Raw genomic sequence first — 12,488 nt, forward strand, 5'->3', positions numbered from 1 at the left:
GAGTTCAAGGCCAACCTGCACTACATAGTGAGAACCTCTCTCTCAAAAAAAAAAAAAAGAAAGACATACCATGTTGAGTTCCCATTCCAGACCAATTAATCACAAAGAACCAGTAATAGTTATTTAAAAAAACCTATCCAGATGAGTCTAATGGGCAGCCAAGGTTCAGAACCACTGACCTAAGCAATATTTTGAATTTACAAAAGCTATTTTTTCACCTGAATGGCGTGGATGAGTCATATGAAGAAGGAACACGCTGTTAAAGTGCTTTTTTTTCAAAGATAATTGCTAAGAATGAAAGCTGCATTGCGAGCTTAGCACAAAGCATTTTAGAAACGGCTGGTGTTTTGGCAAGTCAGTTTCAGATTGTTAGGAAATAGTTTAAAATGATGTTAATGAAATCCTAACCTCTAACTGTATCACATCATTCATGTTAAATTAGTAAGACCACAGTGATTTGAACCAAAATACAGATTTTCAGGTTTCAAAGCATAGTAATCTGGCACAAGTGTTTTCCTTATTACCATGACATAGAAGTACTTTTCATACAGATACCTGCAAATTGAAATTTCTGAAGAAGAGCTAAGAACTTGAGAGGAAGAAGATTGGGTCCTAAACCAGAATCCAAAAGCAGGCTTCACTGCATTCAGAAATGACTTGTTCAGCTGTCAGGATTGTCAACTGATAAAGCTATTCCATTTAGCCCTGGTGAGCAAGCCTACCGGCTTATAAACAAAATTCAAACCGGCCTTTCAGTGGTGACTTTGAAATAAAAATGCACCATGCATTTATTCTTTTCAACCCCAGAACTTTTGGCTTTATCTGAGATCCCCGCTGAGCTTGCTCTCAGACTGCTTTTCTAGCCAGGCTGACCATATTTGAATAGCAAGAAAGAAGAGACCGAGTCATTTTAACGAAGGCCATTTTAGGAGTTAGTGGAGATTAATACACCAAACTGAATTTTGATAATTTCTGGTTTTACTGTGCACGTTCTAGCATTTATCCCTATAGATTATATTTTAGCAATTAATAATTAGTAAAAAAAGTTTATGGATAATGATTAAAAAGACAAATCTGTACTTGAGTGACTGAAAAAACCTTTGTTAGGCTGGGTATGGGGGTGCATGCCTCCATTCCCAGCTGTTCAGGAGGGTGAGGCAGGAGACCAAAAGTTCAAGGCCAGACTTAACCATTTAGTGAGATCTTATCTTTAAAAAAAAAGGGGTGGGGGTGGGGATATAGCTCAGTGGCCAAGCGCTTGCCTAGCAAGTGCAAGGTCCTGAGTTTGATTCCTGGCACCAAAGGAAAGGCTGAAGATATAGCTTCATAGTCAAGCCCTAGGTTCAGTGGCCAGTACTGTAGTATAAAACAAACAACACAAACCTTTGTTAGAAAATGAATTTTGTGTGTGTGTGTGTCTTTTTGAGACAGGGTCTTGCTACACAGCCTGAAGGCTGGCCTTGAGCTCACTTTGTAGCCCAGACTGGTCTCAAACTCACAATGATCCTCCTGCTTCTGCCTCCCGAGTGCTGGGATTACAGATGTGCGCCACCACACCTGGCAGAAAATGAGTTTTTAAAAGCCTTTTGGATTGAAGGAATTCCAATAGTCCTTGAGGTACATCCAAAACTTTCAGTTTCAGAAGGCCGAATAAACTTTTGCCCATAAGAACACTAAAACTCTTTCTTTGTTTCTGACTTGAATTCTATCAACTAAATCCTGGTTCTCTCATTTAATAATGATTTCTGATTGGTAGTTAAGGGTACAATTAAAAATAGAAAAATTCTATAAATAGTTGCGAATGAAAATAAAGGGGTGATGGAGAAATGGACCAGGTGTTCTTATTGCTGAGGATGACAGGCATTGGGAAGTACTGTTGTACAGGCAAGAGAAAAGTTGGAGTTAGATATAGTTGTTCAGGCACAGTAGCAGGGAGAGGAGGTAGAAACTAAGGAAAATAAATTTATGTTTAGAAAGGAGTTGCTAATAAGAACTTGCTAAAGGATAGTCAATATTCAACTCTAGAAAGCTAAAGTAAGACAGAGGAAGAGTGGTGGGGGGGAAAAGTGTTATTTTGTTAGTCCTAATATGTAAATGTTACCCATGTCTGTAATCCACATCGTCTATAATAATTACCAGAATGCAGTGCTTAGGAAATCCGTTGTGTTTTCCCCTGACGTACGAGTAGTTCTTTTCCCCGGAATTCAGGAAAATATAACTTCTCACACACTTTTTAGTGCTAACATCTAGGTGAATTGTAAGCCAAACTTTGCAAATTGTTCTAGTGTTGAAGAGATAAGTAAAGAAATGGAAACTTTCTTTTCCAGGGTTTTTTTTTTTTTTTTTTTTTTGGTACTGGGAATTGAACTCAGGACCTTGTGTTTGCCAAGCAGGCAATGTGCCACTGAGCTACACCCCCAGCCCCTTTTTTTGTTTTTTTGAGACAGAGTCTTGTTGTGTAGTCCAGGCTGGCCTTGAATTCACAATGTAGCCTAGGCTGGCCTTGAACTCTCTGTGATCCTCCTGCCTCAGCCTACTGAGTGCTGGGATTACAGGTGTGTGCTACCATGCCCAGCTTGGGAACTTTCTGAAGGCTGTTGAAAAGAAGCCTAGCATGACACAATTATGCCAAAGAAACTTTACCTGCTAAAACTTGTGTAAAAGACTGTCACTGCACAGAACAATTCTGAAACTCCAATACTGCCACTCTTTAGATCTGCTATTTTAAGGAAGGCGAAATGTTTAAATATAAGACTTGTTCTCTCTGCAAAACCTATCCTGTACCTGTAATGAAATCCTTACTTTTTAAAAAATTCTTTTTGTTGGGAGGAGGGTACCGGGAATCAAACTCAGGACCTTGTGCCTGCCAGACAGGCACTGTGCCACTGAGCTATATACCAGCCCCAACATGATGCTTTGATAGAAGTACACCTCGTGTTATAGTTCCCAGAGTGAAGCTAATTAGCAAAACTGGGACATAGTTGTCTTTTATTGGTGCGCGGTGATCTATTTAGCAAATTTTACGTGTGCAACACATCGCTTTTTTTGCTTGGTTGGTTTTTTGAGATAGGGTCTCTCTACATAGTTCAGGTCGCTCTTGAACTCACCTGTAGCCCAGGCTGGTCTCAAACTTGAAGTGATGCTCCTGTGTCAGCCTCCTGAGTGCTGGGATTATGGGAATGTGATACCATGCCGGGCTTACAGATACACTGCTATTAACTATAGTTTCCATGGTGTGTATTAGCTCTCTAGGATTATTGATCTCCTGAGAATTTGTAGGCTTTGACCAACATCTCCCCATTTCCCCCGTGCTTCTCTAGTTCTTAAATAGTGTCGCCAATATAGTGGATACTTGATTATTTGACTTGAGAACACAGGTATATTTTGTCAAGTGCTATAAAAGTGAGACATTCGTCTATTTTGTAAAAGAGTACATGGGGAGGGGCTGGGGATTTAGCTCAGCAGCAAAGTGCCTGCCTGGCAAGCGCAAGGTCATGAGTTCGATTCCTGGTACTGGAAGAAAAACAAACAAACAAAGATTATGTGGGAAGAAGAGACTAAAATATTTGAGGTTTTTGCTTTCCTTTTCTTTCTTTTTTTTTTTTGTCTTTTTGAGACAAGGTCTTGCTATGCAGTTCAGGCTGGCCTTGAGCTCACTTTGTAGCCCAGGCTGGTCTTGAACTCTCAAAAATACTCCTGCCTCAGCTTCCTAAGTGCTGAGATTACAGGTGTGCACCACCACGCCTGGCTCCCTTTTCTTATACCGCCTCTTGGAAAGCCTGAACTAAAAGGCCCAGAAAGTCTGGACCAACATGGGACAAATAAAGATGTGGAACCAATGAGATATGTTTTGGTACATATTTAGGACGAGGGTACGAGGCTTTGCAGATGTTTCCTCCCACAGTTTATACTGTGAATGGAAGAGTTGAAACCTTAAAACTTGATTTTAGGGAAGAAACTTTGTATGTGGAAAGGCCTATTGCTATTCCATGAAAATAATTTGCCTTAATAGGACCAGTAAACAGTCAAGATCATGTCTACCCCAAAGCATCTTATAGCTTGACAATAAAGCAGAATGAAAGGTCCTGTAGAGACATAAACAACCTGTTAGTCAGGTGTGATAGCACATGCCTGTCATTGGAGCACTCTGGGAGGCTGAGGCAGGAGGACTGCAAGTTCCAGCCCAGCCTAGGCAATTTAGTGACCTAGTGAGACCCTACCTCAAAATAAAAAGGTAGGGGGAAATCAGTGGGATGTAGTGCAGTGTGAAGTCCTGGGTTCAATCCCCTAAATTACCAAACTAACAAACAAATAAACAAAAACCCAGAGTGCAAAGATGAAAGCATATTAACATGGGAGGACATTGCCTTTAGAGAGTTAGGAAAGTGGCTTTGTAGCCATATTCCAAAGTCAGCTGGACATAAGAACTGTATCTTTAAGCAATGGAAGATTCCTAGAGCAAACTGATTGAAGGGTGGTCTGATGGTCATATAGTAAGTGACTTGGAGAAAAACTTTGTGGAACAAAGAACCTAATTATGGGGCAGCATTATCACCCATAGACTATTTCCTCTACTAATAAGGGCAGTAAGCAAATAAGTTCTCAGCCTTTGATCGACAAATGAGAATATAAAAATAAGGAAGAAAGCTGAGCACGGTGGCACGTGCCTGTAATCCCAGCATTTGGCAGGCTGAGGCAGGAGGATGCATGAGTTGGAGGCCAGCCTGGGCTACACAGACGGACCCCGTCTTAAAAAACAAAGCCACTCCCCCCAAAAAATAAATGAAAATAAGGAGGAATAAAAAACCAAATCGAACTTGTGATAGGAAAAAATAATCTTTATTTAAGCAAATTTTAAAAATGTTAAGATGCTAATGCAAGAGTTGTTACTAAAACATGACAGTTAAGAGTTTTCTTTCACTGTGCTGGGGGTTGAACCCAGGGCCTCACACTTGCAAGGCAGGTACTCTGCAACTGAATTACTCCCCGCCCAATCTGCCCACCCCCCCCCGCAGTTAAGAGTTCCCCAAAGCTTAAAAAAAACTAGAAAATAAATCTTTGGTCTGCTGGCTCTTTAATCCACACTTCCCTGTCAGTTTTTCTTTTTTTCTTTTTTCTTTTTTTGGTCTTTTTGAGACAGGGTCTCTCTCTGCAGTTCAGGCTGACCTTGAGCTCACTTTGCAGCTCAGGCTGGCCTTGCACTTGTAATGATACTCCTGCCTCAGCCTCCCGAGTGCTGGGATTATAGGCGTGTGCCACCACCCCTGGCCTCCCTGTCAGTTTTTCTGACCTGTAGGGAGAAAGAAAATTGAAGTAGTGTCATTTTTTTTTTTTTTTTCCCCCCGGGTACCAGGAATTGAACTTACGACTTTGTGCTTGCCAGGCAGGCGTTGTGCCGCTGAGCTAAATCCCCAGCCCCAAAGTAGTGTCATTTTTATATGAGGGCTTATAGGAAAGACCTAAGCTTGAGGTATCTGCAGCATTTCAAATACAGTCCCAGTCAGCCTTTCCTCCCAAGTTTGATCTGAGGCCATCAGGACTTCCCCTGTACCTATTGTGAATGAAGGAGGAACTTAGATTAATAGAATTTGTTTACTTTTCTTAAGAAAATTTTGTCTATATTAGTTTTTTTTTTCCCTTGCAGTAGTGGGGATTGAACCCATGGCCTTCACACTAACCTATATCCCCAGGTGTTCCTAAGTCACTAAATTGCCCAGGCTGGGCTCAAATTTGTGATCCTCCTGCCTCAGCCTCTCAGAGTGTGGAGATTATAGGTTTGTACCACCATGCCCAGCCATGCTAGTCTTAAAAATGTTTTTAACCTTTTTTTCTACCTTTTATTGTTTTTATGATGGTTAGCAGTCATAGCCTCTTTTTTTAGGTCTCTTGAGTCACTGTAGGAGAGGATCATAAGAGCAAAGTTAGTTGAGAACCAGAACTGCAGAATGCTAGATAGCCAGTTACAGGCGGTTAAGTTATTTTATCAAACATACTTGATATTGCTGAGTATCAGTAAAGGAATCTTTTTCCCTTAATTTCTGTTTTGTTTGGTATAGTTACGCCTTCTCCCTGTGTATATGGTGGGTAATTCTATTAACAGCTCTTAGAACTCTTGAAAGTTCCTTTCAGGCTTGTTTGGTTGGGGATTGTGACTGGTTCTTTCCCTTTCACATACAAAGGAATAGGTCTTTTTTTCTTTGAAAATCTTACGCAGAATCAAAAACATGATGTGCACAAGCTCTTTATGGAAACACAGTCCAAAGTGGAGCCGTGGAGAAGTGGGAAGCACTCAAAGGGCGCCCCCACAGGTCTTTAGTAGTTGAAGCTTCAACGTCTACCATACCTATGACCTAGTGCTCATCTCACTGTTAGATCCCAGCTTTACAAGTATCCTGTTCTCTAATCTGACAATGAAAATATAGCTTATCTTACCTTTCACAAACCAGGATTCTTGGGGTAAAAGTCTTAAGAACGAAGGGAGAAGAGTGATTCATGTTATCTAGGGAGAAGGAGAGGAGAAGCAGGTGACACAATACTAAGCATTTGTACAACATAGCAGAGAAGACTAGCTGGCTGCCGATGTTGGAGGCTTCCTTCTGTAGTTATCCCTGGGAAGTGGCTGTTTTGCTGGGGACACTTTCTCACGTCTCTCATGTGACTAGTTTTGCCAGTGGAAAAGGAATGAAAGTATTCTGGGCTGAGGCGCCTTCTTCATTCTTTTGTGACAGCTTTGAAAGTTAAATGGAGAAGGTGACAGCAAGATGAAAAGACCATTTGTCCTTGATTCCCTATCACTTATCCAATACTTGTACCGGGATTTACACAAGAAAACTTCTGTTGTCTCATTGCTGGGCACGGTGGTGCAGACCTGTAATCTCAGCACTCAGGAGGCTGAGGCAGGAGGATCACTGGGAGTTGGAGGCCAGCCTGGGCTACATAGTGAGTTCAAGGTCAGCCTGGCCTACATCGTGAGACCTTGTCTAAAAAAGAAAAAAAGCCGCGATATTAACATGGTTTGGAGGTTATATATTACAGGAGCTAATATTGTTCTAACACATGTATCTTTATTTTGTGGGGATAGAGATTGAACTTAGGGCTTCGTGCATGCAAGGCAAATGCTCCAAGCTATTCTCTAGCTTCTATTTAATATTAAGACTGACTGTGAGTCAGTGTTTCATAGATGAAGATGTGTTTGAGAGCTGATTTCGCTTAGGCCAGAGCAGATTGCTGAACCTGGATATGACTGAAAGCCAGTGAGGTCTTCATTATAACACGCTGCATTGTAGACAGGACATTACTTGAGATAAGTGATAAGTTCCAAAATTTCAAGTTCCAGATGTGGGTGATCAGAATCATTTTTTTCCCCAGTACTGGGGATTAAACCCAGAGCCTTTGTACTCAGCTAGTTCCCCAGGCTTTTAAATTTTTTTTATTTTGATAGAGGGTCTTGCTAAATTGCCCAGGTTGGGCTTGCACTTGTGATCCTCCTGCCTCAGCCTCCCAGCATATTGGGATCACAGGTGTGTGACAACACGCTCAGCTCAAGGTCAGAATCCTTAACTGTTTTAAGTGAATTCAGATTTTAGCGAGGCTCCTTTTTACTGGGCTATCTCTCCAGAGTCAGGTGAAATTTTTAGATATACTAATTGGATTGTTTAGTTAATGATTCTGTGGGAAGAGCATCAAGATTTAATTTTCCATTAGCTATAAAGGGCATAGAAATCAGGCAGTCATTCATAGTGGTTATGTTCACCGTTACACCCTTGCTCACCTATATCCCAGACAATCGGGTCAGGAATCTGACTGGCAGTACAAGGAAGTTTTTCCTTTAATTCCAAATTTGTAGAAATCAACTTGGGAAGATTAACTGGCTCTGAAATAAAAGTAAACCAGTATTGACAGGAGTAGAAGTTTCCTTTTGTGTAATACTCGTGTTTTAAGGCTTCCATAGTTATGAGACACAGTGGAACAGGAACAACAGAATTTAATGCTGCTTACCTGCCACCAAATAAAAAACTTACCATCATCAACAGCAGTTCTGTAGACACAATTAGCCTCATGTTCCTTGAGTCTTTTGATTGGAACCACATGACAAGCATTGTATTTGCAGCTAGCCATCTTCTTAGCTATGTTTGGATTTTTCTAGAAAGAAAAAGTTCTTGTTAGAGTTTGCTTGTGTTCTACCCTCAATTCATTTCCGGAAATTCTTGAAGAAATATCATATTTCAACCTTAAGAACTTCCAGGTGCTACATATAGTCGGAAGCTTTTGTTTTTAACATTAACTCTTTATATTTTGAGCTTATGTTTCCCTTCTAGGGATTTCGAGTTCTTATCAGAAAAACTAACCTTTTTGCATGACACCAGGTGGTACTGTAATCTGCTAGCTGGCATCTTGTGGGTTGGGATATAAGGACATATTTTCAAGGCTTCTGGCTCCATGAGGCCTAAAAAGCAGGAACCACAGGTTGGTTAAAAAAAAGATTGACATTTGAGATTACGTAGTCTTGACATAAAGCGTATTTTCTATTTTTCAAAGAAAAGTAGAATGAAAGATATGTTATCTCAAGTTTTACCTATGAAAGTTTTGAATTACTAAAGCAATAGCCTAGCCAGTTAGACAATAGAGGAAATTTACTTCTCCCATACCTTGAAAGACCAAAGTTTAATATTTGTATATGTCTTTTTTGTTTTTTTTTTTTGTTTTTTTTTGGTCTTTTTGAGGCAGGGTTTCCCTATGCAGTTTAGGATGGCCTTGAGCTCACTTTATAGCCCAGGCTAGCCTTGAACTTGCAATGATCCTCCTGCCTCAAACTCCTGAGTGCTGGGATTATAGTCATGTGCCACCACAGCCAGCTGCATATGTTTTATTCTTTTGTCTCTTTGAGACAGGGTCTTACTATGCAGTTCAGGCTGTCCTTGAGCTCACTTTGTAGCCCAGGCTGGTCTCAAACTCAAAACGATCCTCCTGCCTCAGCCTCTCAAGTGCTGGGATTACAGGCGTGAGCCACCACGGCCGGCTGTATACGTTTTAAATATTATTCTAAACAGAGTGTGTGGCTGTTAAGTAGAGTATTAAACAGGGAGGAATCTTTAGAAAACTCACAGATCTGGAAGGAAAAACAGTGCTTAACGCTATAAACTTGAATGTTGGAGAAAGTAAGCCTGGGATAGCAAGTCCCTTTATACTGCTCAGCATTGGTCCCTTCCCTCCCGTTTCCAGTTTTCTTAAATTAAGCTCTTTGGCAGGGAAAGACGCTGATTGTCATATAGGTCAACATAGTCATCTTTGGAGGAGAATGAACAGTACAATGTTCAAGTTCAGGTACTTTATGGTTACTTGAGAACATCCGCCTGAAATCTCTGAGGTTGTATGTATTAATATATGGAGACTCATAGAAGTGAACTAAAAATACAACATCTCAAATCTGCTACATTTTTACTGCCAATAGGAGGCCTACTTTTTTCCTATGACTAGCTGTCTTTAGCAATCCTAGCAGACATTAATTTCAAGGACTTCCAAGTTTCTAGGCAACAATTACAGCTGAGATTTCTGCAAAGCCCCGAGGTACAGTTTGATAGGGGGTGGGGTGGGGTGGGAGATCAAGGCAGACTGGCCTAAGTAGTAAGGATGGAAAAGTTCCCTGGAATATGCCATTTCAATTCTACTTTGTATCATGCCCAGGGCATACACAAAGGGCACAGAGCTAGACTGTAAAATGTCAGATTTTCCTGAGGGCAATTTGGTGATTAAATCCGGGGCTTAGACTCAGGTAGCTTTTACGAACACAAGCCAGGGTAGTACTTTAAAGCTTTCACTGCATATCCATGATTATATTAGAACACATTATAAAATGAATTGGATTTTTTGGAAAATAAAGGCCTCACTATAATCCAATATGGCATATAGTTATTCTCAGGTTCTTAAACATAATGAAAAAGGTTCTATAATACCCAAATACAATTTTCGGACAATCCCAAATCCTAATTTTAGCCAACACTCTAGAAAAGTATAAATTTTGACCAGAGTAACAAGGCTAGACTTTAAGACTGTTTCAGAATAGGCAGGGACAGTTGGTGACACTGGATTGTTTATTTAATCATTATTATGATGACGATTATTATTCTGAGATGGAGTCATGCTCAATTGCCCAGGCTGCCCTTAAATTTACAACACTTCCTTGTCAGCTTCCTGGGTAGCTGAGATTACAGGTGCACACCATCACACCCACATTCACTTAATTATTGATAGATGAATATCCCACTTAGGGAGGCCAAGACTTGGATGAAGGTCATGTGTTTTAACACAGGTCGGTTTTGGCAAGAGTATTCCAAGCTTGATGCCACCTTGACACTTAAGCCTAGCGTGAAGGACTTCAAGACCTACCTGATCTTAAAGTAGTGTCTCTCAAGACTCCCAAGGGAAGTGTGCCTGGAAGAGGAATGTGATCCTTCTGTAGGGCACACAAGGGGGACAGACGAGGTATTTGAAGTCAGAAAAAGCACAGTACCTTTCAGGCAATGATGGGAATCAAAATGCTGTTCAAGCTTTCTGTTCAATTCCTTTCCTCCCACCATAGCGTCTGTAGTTTCCCAGAGATTTAGAAGATTGTAATGTTGTGGCAAAGTCTTAGAAAAGTGATTCTCAGTCTTACTGTACACAAGAATCACTGAGCAGTTTTAAAGTGACAGGTGCTTTGGTGTCACACCGAAACGACTGGATCAGAATCTCAAAAGTGCTGTCAAGCTGAGTGTAGCTTTAAAAAGGCTCCACCGGGGATTCTGGTTTGCAGCTAGGTTACTAGGTTTTGCTCTAGGGTAATTAAATACCTTTAGGAGGGCTCCTCCAGTTCTCAGGGGGAACTGCGACACAAGCTTTCCAAAAAAGATTCTCTAAACACTACCAGTTGGCATGATTAGTTCCATATTTAAACCTGGCCTTTTTTCTTTACAGGGTACCAAATAGAGTTCCACAAAAAGTGACATAAAAAGCTCAGTACAGACTTACAAATAAAAACTTTAGTTTGCTGTGGGCATTCCTAATCTAATGTAGTAGGCCTTGAGCCAAATGTTTACATTGGCCAAATCGTTATCCCTTCTGCCATTGTGTGAGGGATTACCAACACAAACAGATTAGGCTACTGACTGGGGATATAGCAGCAGCTTAAAGGGGCAGCCTAAAGTTGCAAAGCTAGAGTGTGTTTGATAGCATTATTAATATTGTTTGAGGCAATACATATAAAGCACTGAAATACTTAGTATATAGTAAGTTGGTTATCATTTTGCATGCACTAATCTATTTAATACACAGAATGGCCCCCATGAAATAGGAGTGATTATTAATATCTCCATTTTACAGGCAGGGAAATTTGGTCAGCTGATAAATCACAAAGGGAGAATGTGAACTCAAACTATCTGGCCCCAGAACCTGGGCCCTTACCCTCCAAGTCGTAGGGTTTAACTAACTGTACTTAACTATGTTTGAGCTCAATGCTGACTGATACCGAAGTGTAAACTTTCCCTGGATCCTACGCACAGGAGAATATGTCTTTCCAGGCTGCAGCAACCTTTCACTTCAGTAGGCAGGGGAGTACAATATAAAATGGGCAATGAGAGAGAAAATCTGATTTAGATGTGAAATATGTGATATAAACAAAGTGCTGTAAGAGTTCAGCAAGGGCTGAACTTGGGAGTATTGAGCTAGGTCCTAAAGATTGAATAGGATTTGTGTCAGTAAGAGGGAAACGTATGTAAAGGAAGGCAGAAAAGAGCATAGCACATTCACAGCAGATAGAGTGCACGGTCCCTACTAGGTTGTGAAGCCCATGTTAGGGGATCACAGAAAACAAGATTGGCTTGGGATGGAGACTTTTCAATGAAATGCTGGGGTAAGAATAAGAAATACAAGTACAAAGAAGCAAGAGGATGATACTAACCCTGAGAAGGTTGGTGCTGTTCTGTTGCTCAGTTGGCCTAAATGCTGACCGCTTCCTGACTTCTCTTTATTTTCCTCCATCAAGGTAAAAGACCAATAGAAATCACACAAGCCTGTTTAGTGGATCCCAGGTTTCTTTGATAACAGCAGGTGATTCAGATCTTCAGGGCCAATATTATATTATGCCAGGGTCATAGCTTTTTAGGGACACAATCCTGGAAATAAACTGGAAGGTAGATTCTCTTCTCCAAAAATCCAAAGTCTCCTTTAGAGATGTTTGAAATTTAACATTTTTAAGCATGGGCATCTTGGGTTTCTTTAAAAAATATATTCTTGGGCCAGGGATATAGCTCAGCAGCACAAGTGCCTGCCTGGCAAGTGCAAGGTCCTGAGTTAGATTCCCATACCAAAAAAAAAAAAAAAAAAAAAATCCTTGGGGAGCACACACATGCCTTAAATAGTGCTGATCAGACCTGACTGTCCGTCCCTATTTCCCTCATCACCAGGATTTATTGGGATAGTATGAAGGTTCTGGATTTGGAGAAATGGGAATA

General features: G+C 40.7%; 1 protein-coding gene across 1 annotated transcript in view; it reads right to left on the reverse strand.

The window, feature by feature from the left end:
* Nucleotides 1–10,702, reverse strand: part of LOC102013146 (gametocyte-specific factor 1-like) — a 12,344-nt gene extending 1,642 nt beyond the window's left edge. The window contains exons 1-7 of the mRNA XM_013520795.1: nt 10,511–10,702; nt 8,349–8,446; nt 8,022–8,142; nt 7,772–7,873; nt 6,433–6,499; nt 5,835–5,894; nt 5,221–5,290 (exon numbers count right to left, since the gene is read on the reverse strand). Coding sequence (XP_013376249.1) covers nt 5,221–5,290; nt 5,835–5,894; nt 6,433–6,499; nt 7,772–7,873; nt 8,022–8,142; nt 8,349–8,446; nt 10,511–10,577 — 585 coding nt within the window. The 5' untranslated portion in view covers nt 10,578–10,702. The remainder of the gene's footprint in view (nt 1–5,220; nt 5,291–5,834; nt 5,895–6,432; nt 6,500–7,771; nt 7,874–8,021; nt 8,143–8,348; nt 8,447–10,510) is intronic.
* Nucleotides 10,703–12,488: the final 1,786 nt, after the last annotated feature.

Source organism: Chinchilla lanigera, unplaced genomic scaffold, assembly GCF_000276665.1.
Source record: "Chinchilla lanigera isolate Chin_1 unplaced genomic scaffold, ChiLan1.0 scaffold00057, whole genome shotgun sequence".
NCBI classification, from domain to species: Eukaryota; Metazoa; Chordata; class Mammalia; order Rodentia; family Chinchillidae; genus Chinchilla; species Chinchilla lanigera.